A 20,133-nucleotide genomic window follows, 5' to 3' on the forward strand; every position below is an offset into this window, starting at 1 on the left:
TGTCCCTCACAATGTGGGACAGGTGGTAACCCTGACCATTGGGCTAGGCTTAGCTATTGGCAGCTCGCTAACATGATGCGTTTCGCTTTCACTTAGTATAACTATCGACACTACAATGGAATACAGGCACGGGGTTTTAAATGTCATTTGTTCAAGGGATGGGGACTCAATATTCAGCTATGTGCATTTGTGTTTCCTTCTTATTTTTGTGTTCACAAAACTGTCTTGCATGCTTTGCATATGTTTCAGTATCCACGGACACTGACAGGTGTGATTACTATTAGAGGCAGGCTGTACTATTCAGCATTTTAGGTTGCACGTAAGCAGCTGACATGTCCACGCCTGCGTGCGGCGCTTGGACATGCCCCCTGCACCGCAAACATTTCCTATGCACATGGATGTGGTGGCAGCGAGCCTTCATTAATATGCATATGGCGCTACTGCGCCATCTCTACGCCGCATTGTTGGTGCAAGCCTAATACCGTCCTTGTGCCAAGCTTTATGAATCCCGGGGCAGATGTATTAGCGCTCTTCTCAAAAGGAACCAGAACTTAGAAGGGGGCCATGATACAAGCACCCAGGATCATGTTGGATAGATGTGATGAGGTTATCGTAAACAATGATAGGGTAAAATACAGGCAACAGACTGTAGAGATAAATCCCTCAGCTTCTCCCTCAATCTCTGAAAGTACTTCCTTACTAAGAGGGCTGCGAAGCCATGTTGTGGACTTCTAGAATGGATGGTCAAGAAAGAATGCATGGAGTCATTTGAGATGGGACAGGATAAGGAGAAAAGTGGTGACAGGTGAAATAGGGAAAGTAGAACTTGGAATGCACTTAAAAGGCAACTAGTTAAACTTACTGTATCCTTCTGCCATGAAGCAGTTGTAATGCAATTTAGTAATAAAAAGAGGAAACAAGAAACAGGAAAAAAGGGGAGCTAACAAAAGTTTACACATGACTGATAAATGTACAGGTATCCAGACTGGGAGAATATTTACTTTTTTCACTTTTTTCTGTTACTGTAGCTGTTGCAAATGAATTTTCAAATTAAATTAAAGATAACTGAGTTAAAAAGAAGACTCTGTTATGGATAAAGCATACTTTAACTCGAGTATTGGGAAGCTGACATGGGCCATTGTGGATCTAGCCCTGTGAATAAGAGTGTTGATACTGTAGAAGAAATGGGCAGTGACATTGGGAGAATAACCCAGAAATTAACAATTGCAAAGGTCCTGATTCAAGATCAAAGGCAAGCTCACAAGTATCAGTAAATCTCCATATTAATGAGACAACAATGAAAGTGTTGCTCTTCACATGGTTTATGGCTGCAGTCATGGCTTTTTATAGCTTTTGATATTACTGCCTCCTCCATTATTTAACTGTTGTTTTTTCTTTGCCCTCTTCATTTTGTTTTTAAGTAATATCCCTTTATGTGACCATTACGATAATGTTTAAAAGTGCTGAATAAGTCAATACAGTTCACTGAACTATGTTTTGCAGCATACTCTGTCTCAAAGCTTAATAATATTTTTTTCCATAAGACTTAAGATTTTTTTTGCTACATCATATGTTGATCCATCTTTTAAGATCAAAGGCAAACTTTAAGTGATAAAGCCTTGTATGTATTATTTATTTAATTATGTATTTACTTTACTATAATTTCATTTATTATTTTGTTGCATCAGTGCACATGGTTCAGTTTTTCTTATTTATAAAATGAGTAACATTAAGGCATGGCTGTGGCATATTAGAAACTAAGAATGTTTGTGTTAACTAACGAACTAATAGAGGATAGTCTTTCCAAATTTATGGAGTCATCAAAGACAATAATGGTAAATTTTCACTTTCCACTTTGTCTGTATAAACTTTCAGTCTAGTCTCCAGTAGATTTTTCACTTCCCACTCTTCCTTCATAAACCTTTAATCCAGTCTCCTGTGTCTCATTGTTTTTCCCAAGCTTTGAAGAACTTGTTTCTTCCTAATGACATTACCAAACACTTATTTTTATGTTTTAAAACACATTTATTTCACTATCACTTGTGACATAGGCAGACCACATTTACAAACATTATACATCACATACATTGTTATATATCCTCTAATCTAAGCAACACTATTGTATTCCTAACTTATCTTAAACCTCATTTCTCCTCCAAAACGGTTTCCTGAATGTATTGCTCCCACACTTTCCAGTTTTATTATGCAGTTTACTCCTACCCTTTTTAAAGATTCTACTTCCTGATATTTTATCAATATTCATTCAAATTTCTAGTAGTTACTTTTTGGCAACCACCAAAATTAAACGTAATGAGGCCTTAGTATGTTTAGGCAATTCAGAACCTATGTCCCTGCTCAAAAACATATTTTACTAGTTAACCTGATTTGCTCACCAAGTATTCCTGACAGAGTACTCTGTAGGGAATTTTTAAAGTCTACCAAGTCATTACACTCCCAAAACATATGTTCCCAATAACCTCTTTCTTCCCCCTCACACCAACAACATTTGCCATCTAACTGAGGATAAATTCTTTGGAGTCTACTTGGGGTAAAAAAAAATATCTATGAAAACATTTTCAGGCTATAATTCTAAATCTTCTAGATTTTGTTTCATATTTGAGAGCCATGTATGTGTTTTTGCATTGCTTCTTTGTGAATTGCATAATTAATCTATCTTCCCAATCCTTTTTGACCTCTTCTGATTTATTCCTATATTTATCATGAAATATTTTATATGCTGTACTAATTATCCCTTTTTTAACAGAAGCTTCTGTTCAAGATTCAATTAAAAACTCAGTTAGTAAGATCTTTCATTTATGATTCCCCAATCCCTTTCTGTTTGCCTATACTCTATCAAGCCCTGATATGGAAGGCAATCGTTAGCCTGCAATCTAAATGTCTTCTTGGTCTCTTCCCATTCTATTACCTTTCCTGCTCTAATTATTTGTTCCCAATACCTTGGTTCTTTTGCCAGCTTCCTCCAGTAAATTCAAGCCCCCTCTTGTTTATTCTCTGTGCTCCTAATTTCAGTCATCCTGTCAGCAGTATCTCCTTTCTTCATTAGCATGTTGGCTTATTTCTTAGTATATTTTATGCTACTTTATGAATATAATATTCTGTATGACTGTTCTTCTTAAGGATCTTTATCCAAAATCCCATCCTTTCTTTATTTCTTGAAATAACCCCCTGCTTCATCATCCCTTTCCACTGAATTACAGCTTTCTGCTTGTGTTATGTATAAGAGCCTTAACTGTGTAGCTGTAAAATATCTCTTCAAATCAGGCAATGCTAAACCACCTTGTTCTATTGGAAGAATCAACTTATTCCACTTGACTCTCCCTCTCTTCCCCCCCAAATAAAATCCGTTAACTCTTTATTAATTACTATATGCAACTTTTCCTCTGGTTAATAAAAATATGGCTGACCTGTGTATAAAACTAAAGGGACTAAAAACATTTTTACTGCTTATATCTTGCTATCCATATCCATAGGCAAGAGCTTCCAGTTTTTTTCAGTTTTTGTACTCTCTTTTGTTTAGTCTTTTCCCACATATCCTTAACTGCCATAACTAAATCCTTTGTAACCCATACTCCTAAATACTTCAGTTTTTCATGCCCCCATAAATATGGATATTGCTTGACCAACTCATTTGTGGGTAGATAGTTTACACCTATAGCCTTTGTTTTATCTTCATTAATTTTATATCCTGAAAAAAAAAACAGAACTTTCTCAGAATATCCCACAACACTGAGATGTACTTTTCTGGTTCCATCAGATACACAATAATAAATATAAGTAAATATAACTCAAATAAAAAGGGGAAAGAAGACACCCCTGCCTGATTCATCTGTGCAGACTCAACTTATCAGAGAGGAACCCTCCCACTTTGATTTATGCCACTGATCCCTCATATATCCTTCTAATTAACCTTAGTATTGCATCAGGAAATGCAAATGCTTCCATTGTCCTACTCATAAAGTCTCAGCTTACTATGCTGAATGATTTTTTGCATCAAAACCAACCAATGACACCAGTATTTTCTTATATTCTACTTCCCTCTGCATCATCATTGTTCTGATAATGTTGTCAAATGTTTGCCTCCCTTTCAGAAAACCCCATTGGTCACATCTATCCATTTTGGCATCAACTTTGCATTGTTTTAGCCATCATAGACATACTATATAATCATGATTTAAAATTGAAATGAGTCTATATGAAGTTGGATCAGATGGGTCTTTGCCATCATTAAGTATTACAGCCACCACAGCTTTTTTTTTTTCCAAGGATGTTGGTGCTTCCCCTCCTTTTAAAATACTAGTAAATTAAGCCTTGTAGATCTTTATCACTTTCTTCCCTCCTAGCTTCCAAACTTCCACTGGAATACCTGGAGACTTTTATGTAGATTGGTTATATATCACCAATTTTATCTCATCTTTACTTATCTTATGTGTTAGTTGTTGAGCCTCATCTACCGCTAACCTTGGCATACTTAAGTCTTCCATAAATATTTCCATTGATGCTTTTCTTTTTCTTAATTTTTCCACTTCTCTGTTCTATTCAAATTTTGATAAAAGTTCTATCTGTAATATCTCTACAGGCTCTCTGGCTATTTTTCTTGTTATAGGCTCCCTAAGTTAGCAACAATCCTTTCTACTTTCTGTTGCCTAAGTCATTGTGCTCTGGCATTATTATCAATAACAAATACTTAACAACAATCTTTATAAACTCATGCATATTATCCCGTTGCTCTGCAGTTGTTTCTCTTCTCACTCTGTGAAATTATTCTTATTTTGTAATACTTGAATCTTTCTCAGTCCATCTAAATAATTCTTATTACTTCTTAACCAACTCTCTTTTTCTTTTATTTCTACTCTATTTTTAAACTCCCCTTTCATTGTAACCCATTCACCAGCTAACTTCTGGAGTACTTACTTTCTTCCCTGATAACTTCGAGATAATTGCCATTAACCATCCCTTAAAGTCCTATCTTTTTAACAGGAAGGTGGGGAAGCACAACTTCATTACTCTGCATTTTTATCTTAGTAGTTATTGATGCATCATATGAAATAGTTATTGGATGTGTATCAAGGTTCTCAATTAGCTGGGCATGTTAGTCTGACATATAATTTCTGTCAGTTCTAGCCCAGTTGTTATACCTTGTGGAATAATATGTTAATTCTCTCTGAGTTCCTACTAGTGAATTCACATCTTTCATACCAAATATTTCCATGAATGTCTTCAGACGTCTTCCTTCTTTTGTTATATGTTCCCTTCTATGCTGCCCAGATACATCCTCATTGTTGCAACTCAAATTCCATGCCCCAGCTATAAGTCATATTCTTTGCTGAATGCTGATTATTTTTCCCAAATATTTTAAGCTCCAAAATAGCAATTTTATGTGGAACATAAATACATGCCAGTGTAATACTTATCTCTTGCCAGTAGCCCCTTACTACTACAAATCTGCTTTTATTATTTTTTCCTCTTCTGTCACTACTGGAGCTACTCAAAAGCACTCCTCTTTTCCATTGTCCCTGATATTCTGCAGAATATCTATTATGAAATCCCTTCTTTATCAAATTCATATGCTCTTTTCTTTCCAAATGTGTCCCCTGTACCATTGCTATTTCCAGTATGCATTGTTTAATATGGTTAAGTATTCCTTACTTTTTGTCTACATCTGGGAGGCATTCACATTCCAAGATAATATGGAAAGTGCCATCATTATGGTAAGAAGTCATTATTCCCACGGATTATATAGGGCAGCTTTTTTAAATCTCTATTTCCAGCTTTTGTGATACATGCACCCATTAATGTTTGGCAGGTTAAACATTTTTTGTTTTAGTAAAAACCCTGAAACAAAAAAAAAAAAAAAAACAACACACCTCCAGAATACCTCCAGAACCTGGTAACTTAATATAAACACACATAACTATGTTCATCTTCAAATAATGAAGTTTAACCCTCTTAACAGGAACATTTGTATATGCCCTAATTAACCTGAAATTGAGATTATCCATAAGACACATTATTGCCTGTGCTTCTATTTAAACTAATTGGTGTCTTTTTTATCGTTATTCCCCCAACCACCCCAAAAGATGTAAAAACTACTTGGATACTTTCATAAATCATTAACTTTTAGCCTTAAAGAACCAGTGTTCTGCCTTTTATTCTCCTATTATCAGCTTGTCTCCTAGGCAAAGTAACAGAAAAAAATATATAGTGCTCTTTTGCAGCCTGAAAGACAAGCTGAAACAAGCATTGTTAAAGGAAAACTTTTCATTATATTCTAATATTTACTTGTTTTCACTTAAAATGTATTATTAAATTAAGGGTCTTAGTCCAGACATGAACCTATGCAAAAGTAAGAGAAAACATATCAGCTATACATATAGTATGATCTGTGTACTTTTACACCCCATCCCCCACCTCAACAACTCATAATTATAGCCTATTTAATTTAAATATGATTTTGTCTAGCTTTTCTACTTTTTTGTATTGCAATGCCTACATTTCTTAATACAAAAATGAAGAAAGAAAGAGAAGAGGAAGAAGAAAAATGGCATCTGTTTACCTTAATACAGTAACTTTATCACATGCAAGAATAAATAAAATAATTTACTACAAAATGTACAATTTATATTGTGGAACATTTCGATGAAATACTGTTAAGAAAACAAATGGTTTTACTTCCTTTTTTCCTCTTCGTTCCCTACCCTCAGAGTCCTTCCATACATTAATGATGTGTAGTGATGCAAAAGCTTTTCAGTTCCTCGTAAGTTTAACAAAGTCAACAAAATTTCACTCTTACCACTTATGCTTATACAGCTAAATTTCACAAATGCGACTGATGCTTTCCAGTCTTACATTTATTTACTAATTTCCGTATCGCTGGTCTTCTTGTTTCTCTCCATCTCCTAATTCCAGATTCTGGTTCAATTCCTTCTTAAGAAGACTTATGTATTTTAAAAGAAACCAACAGACCCTTGAAACAATAAATAAGTAAATCCTACCTGGCTGAGTGGAAAAACTTTTCCTCCAAGGTGACTAAGCATCATCAGAGTCTAATTACTTCCCCATTTCAACAGCTTCTAGATTTTTTTAACATTCTCTGTAAATCTGAACTTACTCTTGCCTTAAAGTTCATCATTCTGGAGCTCTGGCATGTGTACCTGCTTTAAGACAAGCTCCTTCAACACCATCTACCAAAGCTATTACCAAAACAATACAACGTCTAAAGTCACCATCAACATTCTTCTGAGTAGATTTAAGTACTGCAGCAGAAGATCAAAGTTACAGCATTAATAATTCTTTCCTGAAAAACTATTTTCATACTAGGCGTAACTTCAGCAAGTCTTATTTCGGATTTAAATGTGTTCATGTACAAACCATTTACTGCTTTCTGTCTGGATTGAGCTCCAGACCAGCCTCCTTTGTGCTTATGGTGGTTTCAGATATATCTGTGAACTCCTCAGCATATCTCCTAGTCTTCATTTCACAGCAGGAAAATGAAGATGAAAGAGTATTATATAATGTGGATGCATGCAAGGCAAAAGCGACCTACTTGTTAACAAATAGGTTTTTCTTAAGTGGTTTTTGTTATGGCAAATATAAAACACTGTTTCAGTCAGGACACATTCAACTGTGGCATCTTCTTCTTCATCTACAGACTGCAGGACATCTTTGAAGACATGAGCTCAGCTTCTGTTAGGCATTCACTAAGCACCACAAGTTCTCTAACAAGGATAAGGCTAAGGATCAGCTTCTTAATGCACCCTGCAAAGAATTCTGTCTGACTGTCTCCTACCTAAGCTCAGGTGAGCTTGATAATATATGGAATTCTAATGATTTGCTCTTGACTACCACAGTTATGTGACACACCACAACAGTGGATCTTCAAGGGAAAGGTCTTGGCAGTATTACTGATACCATCCCACAAATTCAATTTCTCTTGTCTGCTCTGTTTATTATAACTTCTAAATGTATATGCGTATGTTAAGCTGATGCAGCTATTAGAATTCAATTTTTTATTTTATTACAGCAAAAATGAGATCAGACTGGGACATATCAATGGCTTTTTATTACACCCACAAAAACCCATTTGCTTATTCGGGCCTATTTCAAAATTACCTGAACAATTTTACATCTTGCAGTGCTTATTTTGATGTTTTCCTATGTTTAGTTATCATATTATTGTATATTGTAGTGAATGTAGGTTTAGCCCCCTAAATAAAGTTTGACTGATAGGTTTCCTGCAGGACATAAAGATGATGAAAGGTAATCTGAGCTTTATATAGTGGCCCATGTTACACATTCATATTAGTTCATTACCACGGAACAGAAACCATCTTGCATCAGATAAATGTCTGACTGCAGGGGAGCAAAGACATGAGCAAGTACAAGTGTACTTATTCTGCTGTAAGTGTCCCTTTCTAGATGATCTGCTGTTATGGTCAGTACCTCACTTGACTATACTTTTTCCCCTGATACTATCATATTTTCAAAAGCAGAGTTAACATCCAAGCAGATATACATATTATAGTAGTCTGTGGGTTTTCTCTTCCCCCAGAAGCAGACACCTTATGTAAATACTGATATTAGATGTGAGCACAGATGTTGAACAATTGAAATACTTTCACTTCTTGACCCACAAATAGATTCACAGTGCAGGACTCAGTCCAAGTCCCTGCAAAGTTATGTCTCTTGGTTCCTAGAACAGCAGCTAAGCAAAAAGAAGCCACAGCTTCTTACATTCAAAAGGAGCAGGTTAACATTAATCACCAAGAAAGTTATATTTTCATAAACCCTCTCACACCCTTTTAGCAAACAGGGCTTTGTTCAGTTCTTACCCAAAAAGTTCTGTTTTTAAAATATTCATATAAGAAATGTGAAGTCAGACTTTGATAAATCATACTTACTGCTCTGTAACTAGCTGACGTTTCAAGTAACAACACTGTAATTATAACCATGTAATATAAGTCCACATGTCTGAGTTCCATCTTTAGCTTCATCCTTGAGTGACAGCCATATCATCACCAACCATGACTAACCAAACACCTTGATTTCTGAAGTCCAGCAATGCAGAATGCATATATTTGCTTACTTTTGTGAAATATAATAAATACTTATATTTATATTTTTCTGCTATGATGCCTACATTTAATCAAATTTTGCCAGCTCAGTGTATGTATTAATATGCAAGTAACCTTTTATGTATAACCTGAATTAATAGCTGTAGAAAGATGAATAAATGTTTTTTGCATAAACCTGTAGTTTCAGGCAAGCTGCACTTGCAAAGTGAAGTCAGTATATGAACTCTGACCACTGAGAAGAAATGAGAAGAAACACGTGGCTTTTAACTTTAAGAAAGCTCTGTTTAAACAAAAGAATGTTACCGAGTAACACTTGACCATGGAATATGGAAAACACAATTTTAGCTTTTTGTGTATCACACAGAGTTTAATTGTTTCATGACAAAAGATGAAGAATTGCAGAGAGATATGAAACTTAGAGAAAATAGGAATTGTCACAAAGTTTCACTTAAGCCTGTAGCTGTAGTATTTTGTAGGTAAACCATAGGTTCATAGGTTCATAGGTTCATAGGTAGGTACTAGACTATCTGCTCGAATGAATTTATAAGCCTAGCCAGAATGTGTTGGCTTTCGCCGCCGCCGCAAGCAAAAAGGGAGCAAGAATTAATGGAACAGAGCAGTAAGTATTATTCCTACAGTTTTCAAAAATGATCAGAAAAAAACATAAATTATAGATAATTCCAGCACAGTAACTGTCTAAACAAGAACCATGCACTGATTATCCATCTATATTACAAGTACTTCTAATGAATATCCTATTTATTCTGTTCAATTCTTAAATGTACCCTTGCCCATTAGGTAGTCCCTCGTGTTCAAGTCTGGTCTAAGCATAATAATGTAGCACTTAGGAGAAAATATACAAAGCAGCAGTCCTGCCCCAGAGGATACAATGGCAAATATTTCCACAGACACCATATACTTCCCCTGTGTGCTCAGGTAGGCTGGAATGAAAGACATCCACACAGTAACAAATACCAGCATACTGAATGTGATGAATTTAGCCTCATTAAAGCTGTCTGGGAGCTTTCTGGACACAAATGCAACTACAAGGCTTATGATAGCTAAAAGGCCCATATACGATAACATGCACCAGAATGCCAAGGTTGAGCCTTCATTACACTCTATAATGAGCTTCTCTGTTGCAGAAGTTCTATTTTCATACTGAAATGGAGGAGACAGAATTAACCAAGAAACACATATTATTATCTGAATACTTGTACAGAACATAACCAAAATTTTTGGCAACCTCGGGCCAGTGTATTTCTGCAGGCTGCTATTTGGCTTGCTTGCACTGAAGGCAATGACCACTACAATAGTTTTGGCTAAAATACAAGAGATCGACAATGTAAAAATAATGCCAAATACACATTGACGAAGCATACATGTACTATTTGTGGGGTGGCCAATAAAAATTAATGAACAAAGGAAGCACATCATGAGGCTTAATAAAAGCAAGTAGCTAAGCTCCCTGTTGTTGGCCTTGACTATAGGTGTGTGGTGGTACTTTATAAAGACTGTTAGGATAGCAAGAGTGACCAATTCCAGGAATATTGAAAATGTTGTTAGCAGTGAGCCAAGTGGTTCTTCATAGGAAAGGAATTCAATTACTTTCTTTATGCACTTGTCTTGTCTTTCACTGGGCCACTCATCTTCAGGGCATTTCAAGCAAACAAAAGAATCTGCAAAGAACAGAAGACAAGAAAATAATCTGAAAACCTACTTTAACTTGTCAAGTCATGTGTTTTATTATATTATGTTATATTTTTAAAAGGAACAGTGTTTTAGACAAATGATGGTATCAGGGAAATATAATTTAGCTACAAAGATTCTTACACCAAATAAATATAAACCAAGGTGACTAGTATATGTTGACCAAAAATATTAATGACTTTTATTTAAAAACAAATAAAATGAAACACACCAACAGCAGCTGAAAAACGGTCCTGAACAAGGTATAAAAGTGTAAGAAATAAAAACAGTCCGACTACCATGGCTAAAACTATACATTTTAATAATAAAAAAAATCCTGTTTTATTTTTATTATGAAAACATATGGTTTTAGCCATGCTAGTCAGACTGTTTTTATTTCTTACAGGTTTATTAAGAAACAGACTGAAATGATTAATGTCCAAGTTCAGGTGTCATTCATTATGATCATAGAGGTCCTACATAAAAAGACAAGCTGTAAAATATTTAAAATGCTAGGTGTGTAATGGACTTAGCAAATGAAAGTGATCTCTCTCTCTCTCTCTCTCTCTATATATATATATAGTTGATGTTGCTAATGCAATAGAGTTTATGTACATTTATTGGTTAAAAAACAAGCAAAGAATGGAAGAATAGAATGAAATTAGTCTTAAATGTTGGACTAATTGCTTAAAATTGATTACTATCATTATAAAAATGTAATCCAAATATTACTTATGTAATAGCAAGTGGGTTTATTTATACCACTTAATCACATTTATAAAAAATAAAGTTAAATAAATGCCTGGAGAATCACATAAATTCATACATTAATACTGTTAATTTACGTAATACTAAAAGGTGCATATACTTCCATTTTATATTTATCCACTATATAAAAAGTAGTATCCTGGATAAAACACTATCTATAGTAAATATACTGAAACTATATAACAGGCCAAGACTATCATAACTTTGATGAAAATGAAAAATTAATTTAGTATTAAAAGCACCAAATAATACAACCTCTTTCCCAGTATGGGAACAATTTGTAAGAAAATTGCTATGGGGCCACTTATAAAGCCACACAGTTTCAAGAATGTTCTCAAAAGATAATGATGGTGAAGTGAGGGGGAGTTCAGTGATAAAGAGATACTGGGATTTTGGACAGATTTGTGAGGAGAATACACACAACATACACATTATTATATTCACAAAGTAGTAGAAAGTATTCTAAGAACTAAATGGCAGTGGCAAGCACAAGGACAGGACTAGATAGTACCTTTACTGAAGGCAGGCGCCACGTTTCCTCTGTAATTTAATGTCCACATCACAGTGTAATCAGAGTGACTAGGCTGCACATTAGTAAACTAGCAGTTGTTTAGTGCTATTTGATCGCAAGTGACACATGGTCAAAACACACAGCAAAATAAAGTGCTAGTTCTTCTACTGAGGTAACCCCTGTAATTATCCATGCAGGAAGAGCCCCCCCCCCCCAACAAATGCCACAATTATATGCACTAACTCTGAATTGTTACTATCCCCTGTAAGTATGAAAGCCGGATGTATAGTTATAAAGGTTACAACCATTAGTCCAAGAACAAAATATGTTGTTAAAAGATCACACCATAGGGAACCCCCTACATCCTCTCCCCAGTAATTCCCTAGTAATCAATTCCTGATTACAGAGCCAAGATACTGGTGTCACAGACAGAAATCCACATGCTGATCACAGATGGCCAGTTAACATGCGACGGTGTATCTGCTTCAGTAAAATTTGTCACAAAAAGTAGTAATGGTCTAGTTAATATGTCACTTCTTACCTGCTCACATACAGATTTCTAAAAAAAAGTAATGTTTTTCTAGAATTTAAATGCAAATGAAAAATAGTCTGAAAATCTACTTTATCTTATGAGTTACAGGCTACCATGAGCTACTTCTGTAGAGTTCCTAACAGATGAAATCACTGGCTCATAGGGATGGGTTCTGTATTCCTGAGAAACCATCCTTTAAAAGAGGTATTAAACTGACATCTGTTTTAGCTCAGTTGGTGGGTGTCAGTCACCACCTAGTACTTGTCAGTGAAGTACTTTGTAAGTAATTTTTTGTTTTTTGTTAAAAGAACTTGGCAAAAAAACTAAACAGCTTACATAATTGTCAGCTAAATCATGAGTACTCTAAAATTTCTCATGCCATGTAAAGCAGTAAGTATTAAAAATCAGTCAAATTAGACTTTACAATAGACTAATAAAATGTATCCTTCAACTATGACAATATTTAGCAATGTATACCACTTAATAAACCTTCACAAACCCACCCATAGTGTTTACACTAACAAAAGAAGAGAAAACAGTCAACCTCCACTATTTAAAACTACAAGGAACCATGCAATGATTCATACCCACTATTTTTACTTCACTAAAAAAATCTAAACAGACAAATATTCATTATTGCATAAAACCAGCCCAGATAAAAGGCAACACTCCACATACACTACACAATGGGGTGTCAGATAGTCAAAGGTGAATCTGAGGGGGGATATGGATATGGATATGGAAGGTAGCAGCAGATAGGGAAGTAAATAGGCATTAAGGAAGAACACTGCCAGATGACATGCATGTATATTATGTGTCTGAGATTTGTATGAGTACGATGTTATGCCACATTAACAGTGCCAATTTGTTTCCATGAAGTCTAGCAGACCTTGAGTGCAGTGGTTTATAGTTTGTTGGGATTTAAGTTTATGTATGTGGATTCAGATACTTAAAACATATAGAAAGTCCCCCCCCCCCCCAGTTTGCAATGTGTTCTGGTTATCCTGTAGAAGTTACCTACAAGCAAACATACTGGAGCTTTTCTCCTCAAGTCTCTGCTGAAAAAGGGCATATGCCCAGCCAGACTAACCCAGTTAACAAATGGCAAATAAATAAATAAATACTGCAGTGTTTATATTGTGCCAGTTGAACAGTCTGGATATGGCTGGACAGAAAATGCAGCATCTGGCTTTATGAAGAAGCAACAATCTTAGCTGATTTTTTATTTGAAGTCTTTACTACCTGATTTTTTTTCAAGTTAATAAAGTGATGAGTGATGTAAGGGAGTTAGCATCAACACAAAAGTTTTACCCTGTTTACAGTCAAGCGTAAGTTAGATCTGTGGTTAGGAAACAGAAAATTTACTGCAGGACTGCCCCTATACTACTAATAGACAGAGGCAGTTCCTAAATGCTTTATCCTATGCATAGGTCTCCTCGACTTATTTATATTATGATCCTAGTTATTCTCATTAGGGGTAATATATAATTATCGGCCATGGGATGGGTAAGGCCAATCTATAACCAAATGGAATAGGTTATTCTGAGCACAAAAAGGGAAACTGGCTAGGCTTAAAATGGCCCACAATGGCAACTAGTGTAGTACCTGTGAACCTATTCCTGCAGTGCTGTGTATATTATAAGGCAAAAATTCCATGCATAGATATCTTATTAGTAACAAGAAACAAAAAAACAAGTGAGGTAGTAGTAATAGTACAGTGGAAAAAACAATTTCAGGCAAATACCAACAGAAGTATGATCCTTTAACTTGTGCTGACTATCCTAGCAGCTGACACAGTTTTGGATGCACCAGTCTAACAATGCTTGCAGAAGGTTTACTTATGCTGAATGAATGTTTAAGTGTTTGCAAGTCCTGTACTGTGAAAGGTACTCTCATTTAAAGAAGTAAAATGTAAGAGATGATAGCATACATTCCATTTCATAAGGGCTGAAAAGCATGATATTGCATTGGTAGAGTTCAGTTTTAGTGTAGACTAATGGGGTTTTACTTTTAGTTAGTTAAATGCCTGCTGTTTTAGTACCTGCCCTATGGACATGTCAAAAACACAGCATATGGGAGTAGGAGCTTGTGCATACTGTAAAAGATTAGCTGCATAGCTACATCTTAATTTCAACAATAATAATCATAAACAGAAGAGATACAAGGAGAGATACAAAGGCAACATCAGTAGATAGATTTGGGGTTTTGAAGCCTTTTGTACCATTTGATATGTTTGGTGCAATTCGTTAAGTAATAATGAAACCATCAAATGGATGTCAGACTCTCACCTGCAGTCTGTAGTCTTTTTTAAAGATATTGTATCATCCATTGTATTGAATGTCATGGAAAAAATTAAGGTACAGTGAGTATTTCATATAACTTATATCCAGGCTTTTGTCAAATTTATTTTGTGATGTAAACCAGTATCTACAGTACATAAAGAGGAGGCTAAAAACCATGATAGGTGTAAGAAAGTATAGATGGATGACTGATATATGTGACAAATTGTTTATAGACAAGTTCTTGTATGTGTGAATTTGGTAGGGTTATAGGTCTGTATTTTCCCATCTGGCCTGAATTTCCTCCTTTATAGCTAGGAAACACATTTGTTGATTTCTATATAAGGGGCAAAGCATTTTCATCAACATTTCTGTTAATAATCCACATGATTGGTTTGATAATGGCTTAAGCAGCCAGTTGTATGCATCCTGGTGGGATACTATGCAGTCCAGTGCTTTCTGTAGGTTTAATATTTATCACCAGTCTGTACACCTTGGTACAGCGTACAGTGCTACATGTAAAGAAGGTATGTGGCTTTGGATAAATAGTGTTTGGGTTGAACTGTTACAATGGATATAGGTAGTTTGTGATGCAGTTTGCAAAATGATTGCTAAAGGTTTTGTCCCAAAATCAGTGGTTTGTCTCAAGGGCTGGGAAAGATTCAGCTGAGAAATGTAACATCAGACAGATGAAGCGTCAAAGCCATGCAGATCTGAAGATGTCATTTTGTAGTGGAGCATAACTGGAAAAGCATAATTTCACCTTTTCTGCAGTATATTAACCTTCCTGGACTAAGCATAGCCACTCTCCCTTTTTGAAATTGTTTATGCACTATACCACTTTATAAGTATGTCCCCATAGAAATGTCCAAATAATGCAAATCCTCATTTCTAATTCCAGTGGTAAAAAAGAAACACAGCCAACAAAGGACAACAACCCAGAAAATAAAGTCCTTACAGAACCACTTTTGAATTGGATCCATCAACATGACACATGCTGCATAGGGATATTGCACAGGAAAGAGCAGATAGCATGCCTGTATATAATCTATAGGCAAAAGGGCATCAAGTCTGTAGAAGATATATCTTACTGTGGCCTAAGCAGGCTGCTGGTACACAGTAGTACCTATGTAAATAAAAAGAAAGCAGGGACAATGATGCCAGTATAGTTCAAAGACAGTTGTCCTGTGTAACACAGTCAATACCTGAGATTGACAACATGGCAGTTAAAAAGGTAATTAAAATGCCCAAAAAACATTGTGTTGGCAGTGTATGATTGATAATGGACCTGTCACTGTTAAAGAGGTGGCAAAAGATGCACTAGTTAACCAGACATAATCCATAGGCTCACCATTATTTATGTACTTAACAACTAAGGTAGCTATGTAATCATAGGTGGAAATGTATGTAGGAATACCCATGTTCATGTAAACACACATACACATGGTGGCCATACAGGAGAGCAGTATAAGTAACGTTATGCTACTGCAACCCATATTCTGCTACCCCACTGATACACTATCATTGAACTGTTGTACTTCCATCAGTATATCTCAGCATGGGTGTGTAATGGAATAATGCAGGGGTATTGCACGTTATGAATAAAGCAAGAGTGAGATGCAAACATGAAGAGGCATTTCAGTGTCCGCGGACACTGAAAGCAAAAACAAAGGTTCTTTCGGTGTCCACAGACACTAAAATTAGTAGTAGATCAGGAAATAAATGCAGGGGGGGTGTGGCAGGTCTGTCACACACCCCCTGTATTGTAAAAGTGCCATGCAGCACTTTGCAAGTGTTGTCAGTGTCCGTGGACACTGACAGCTAATTAAATAGCGATGTCAATGTCCGCAGATACTGAAATAACCAGAATGATGATTAAGGAAATGCAGGGGTTGTGTGACAGGTTCTGTCACACACCCCCTGCATTGTAAAAGTGCCATATGGACATAGCCGTCAAGTACAGGTGTCTGCAGAATGCCCAGATGCCTGCATCACATACCCATCAACCTCCTAGAGTAACAAAGCTGAACAAGGGTATAAATAGTTTTTTTTTTCCATACTAAGGCATGTTTAAGCGTAGCTGAGAGGGTGTGCATGTTATGGCCCTGTGTCCAGCATTGCTTAAACACCCCAGGGGAGATAAATAAAAATATATAACTAAAATTCCCCAACCAATATAGTGTAATGGTTAGAATCTTGGCTTTACATGCAGGTGTTCACAGTTTGAGTACCAAAATAGGCAATTTATTTTTACATGGGAAAGCAGTGTTAAAATCATTATTGTCATCTTAAAGCATGTACTAAATGATTTTTATCAACCAAGGTAGCGTAGCTGGTGTAAAATGAAAGTGTGACTGCATATAACATGTGAAACCACCTATGTATACACAAGTGTCCCATACAGTATAGTCACACCCCTTGCTAATGTAATGAAAGCACATCAAGGGATGTCATGTAAAGTAAATCATATACACTTACTAAATGAAATGAATAGTCTGATAATTTTCTAAAAATGAAAGGTGAGCAATAGTTAGAATGCTCAGCTTTGCTTAGCAGATTTAAGCATTGCTTAGATGTTAATGCTGATCAGCAGGTAGCTCTGATAAGTGGCATGCTTTACTTCAACATACAATGCCAGATAGATTCCAGGTCTTGAAACACAAATGACTGTCATTATCTACTGATGTTAGTGCTCACATCATCTCAGTGATTTCTCAGAAACCACCAACCTTTGTGACCAATGGACAAAATACATGAGCTACACATCTGGACAGTGCCTAGACATCTGAACAGTGGAGAGGTATGGCCACAGTCATGTAACAGAATGGAAAAACCAGTGACAGCTGCCAACCATGTAACCCAGCATGTTCTGAACCACAGTAAGACCAACACAACACTAATCCAAATAGACTCTGGGCAATTACCCATGTATATCCAAGTATATGATGCACTACAGGCATGGAACTGTAGGGAAAAGCATATAGTGGTGCATAAATCTCCACCCACAACCATTTTCACCACATTCACTGCAACATACCAGTACCCAAAATGAACTCTAGAGGAGAACAACTGTTTGAATAAACATATCTTGATTCCCAGTCACACACTACACTGACATATACTTGCCCAACTCACAGTGTACTGGGAATCCTGAGGTGTTACAGGACATTTCTCAGTCTGCCCCTGCAAACATACACACCTGATAGACCACCAGAAGCCATGGCAGCATGCACAGCTAGATAGAAAAAGGATCTGTGACACTCAACATCTGCTACTCTGCCTACTCAGCCAAACGTCTCCATATAGCACTGCTACACAATCTTGGCAGTTGCTTCACAAGGGCCTGACATGCATAACTCTCATATGTACAGATTTCCACAGAATGTCCAGAGTGTGAGACCATATTCAGTGCCACTGTTGGATACCACTTCCAGGAGTCTGCTAAGTCAATGGGATGATACTTTGAGTGCAGTCACTAAATAATGATATCACATACCTCTGACCCTTTTACTGTAAGAAACCTGGACAAAGCATGACATACTTGGGGGACAGGGGGGATGGAAAAAGGGACATATCTCACATAATGGTGTTACAAACTGAAACATTTGCCAGTGTCACAGCTTTTGTTGTAACATAACATCCCTGAAGGATATAATGTCTGAAACACTAATGAATGTCAACATTTACTGACTACAATCCACACATTATCCTACTGCTTCCACTATAATAGACATTGTCTGAGGAACAGACCAAACTAACAAGCAAACCCCTGGGCAGTCTGTGGACATCAGGACAGTTGATAGATATGTCATAGATATATCACTGTCAGACGTCAAGTCACACAGAAAATGCATGTCCATACAAACCCTGTTAAGCTAGCAATCCTCTATGTGTGTAACAGCACTACTGACTTTCAATCTGTACCCAATTCTGGAGTTTTGTTCCTCATGTTGCTGGGCTGTCTCCACATGTACTCTCCTGAGTGGTATTCCCACCTACTGTCTGTGAAGTTGTAGCCCCCACATCTCAATAATGTCCTCCACACAAGTAAGGAAAAGGGGCAAGGCACACATGAAGGCCATAATTATAGCACTGTGTTGCTATGGCATTGGCAAATGGAAAGACAACACAGCTGCTCTGGATGCAAGTAGCAAGTGGGGGTCACCAATTGGTGCACAGGCCATAACCTGCTCATGAGCAGTACCTATAAAAGGCAAGCTGCTGCCTATGCAACACAGGTCTCAACCCATCTGGACAAAGACAGACTGTGACTACACAAACCTAACCATTTGCATTATTGTATGGGAACTCCTGAGCACTATAACAGGTATTTCAATCATGTAAGCTTGTAATGGAATGCAGGAGGGGGGATGCAATGATGTCAAATGGGACATTAAATACTAGGACTCAAAAGACCTGCTGGACTCACATGCTGCTGTCAATCACCTATGGCCATTTTCACTTGCCCTGCCTGCACTGACATGCAGCACATCTCTGGCCCTTGAGTCACTCCAGCAAAGGTCAGCTCATGTATGACTACTAATTGAGTCTCTGTTGTCCAATACTGAGTGTGTCACTGGTAGGCCAGCTACCTGGGATGTTGTAATTATTCATATGTCACCTGTGAATGCTACTCTGATACATATGCTTGTCTTACAAATGTAAGAGATGTACATAGGGTATGTACATACTACACGACAGGTACAGATGTGTGTGTTGAACTGTATGTGATATACTGAGCCCATACATGACAACTGTCCAGAGTTTTGCAGACTGACCACTTGTGTACCTCATATGTGTAGATAATGGCTCAGACAGCTGTGTATTGTCTGGCACATCACTGGCAACCCATTAAAGACTGAAGTCATAAAAAATTAGCATACATTTCGTTGTCAAATGTCATATCCTGCAGAGTACACCTGTGAATGTGACACCGTCTTTGCTGGCAACTAAGTATGTTTCAGCTAAATTCACAAAGTTACACTATTTATTGGCCTTTGCCCACCACTGATGTGTGTCTTTGTGCAGATGTCTTGCTCTAACAGGAGCTAGGTGTCTTACCATGAAACCCATGTCAGTGCAAGCATACCTTGTCCTGTAGGATGCTGACATTTGTGCAGTCACTGACACCTGCCTCCTAGCTGTGGAGAGCATACTAACCTTGCCAGGTCACTCATCACATCATATGTTTAGACCCCAAATGGAGGCCCGCAAAGCCACAGGAGGTGGAGTGTTGAACATTAGCATACACATACACACGTC

The 20,133-nt window shown here is 36.8% G+C and overlaps 1 protein-coding gene across 1 annotated transcript in view; it reads right to left on the reverse strand.

The window, feature by feature from the left end:
* Positions 1–1,876: 1,876 nt before the first annotated feature.
* Positions 1,877–20,133, reverse strand: part of LOC122803814 (extracellular calcium-sensing receptor-like) — a 170,764-nt gene continuing 152,507 nt past the window's right edge. Inside the window, exons 5-6 of the mRNA XM_044073500.1 lie at positions 9,878–10,771; positions 1,877–1,977 (exon numbers count right to left, since the gene is read on the reverse strand). Of these exons, the coding sequence (XP_043929435.1) occupies positions 1,877–1,977; positions 9,878–10,771 (995 nt within the window). The remainder of the gene's footprint in view (positions 1,978–9,877; positions 10,772–20,133) is intronic.

This window comes from Protopterus annectens, chromosome 6.part0 (assembly GCF_019279795.1).
Source record: "Protopterus annectens isolate FY-2018-M chromosome 6.part0, PAN1.0, whole genome shotgun sequence".
NCBI classification, from domain to species: Eukaryota; Metazoa; Chordata; order Ceratodontiformes; family Protopteridae; genus Protopterus; species Protopterus annectens.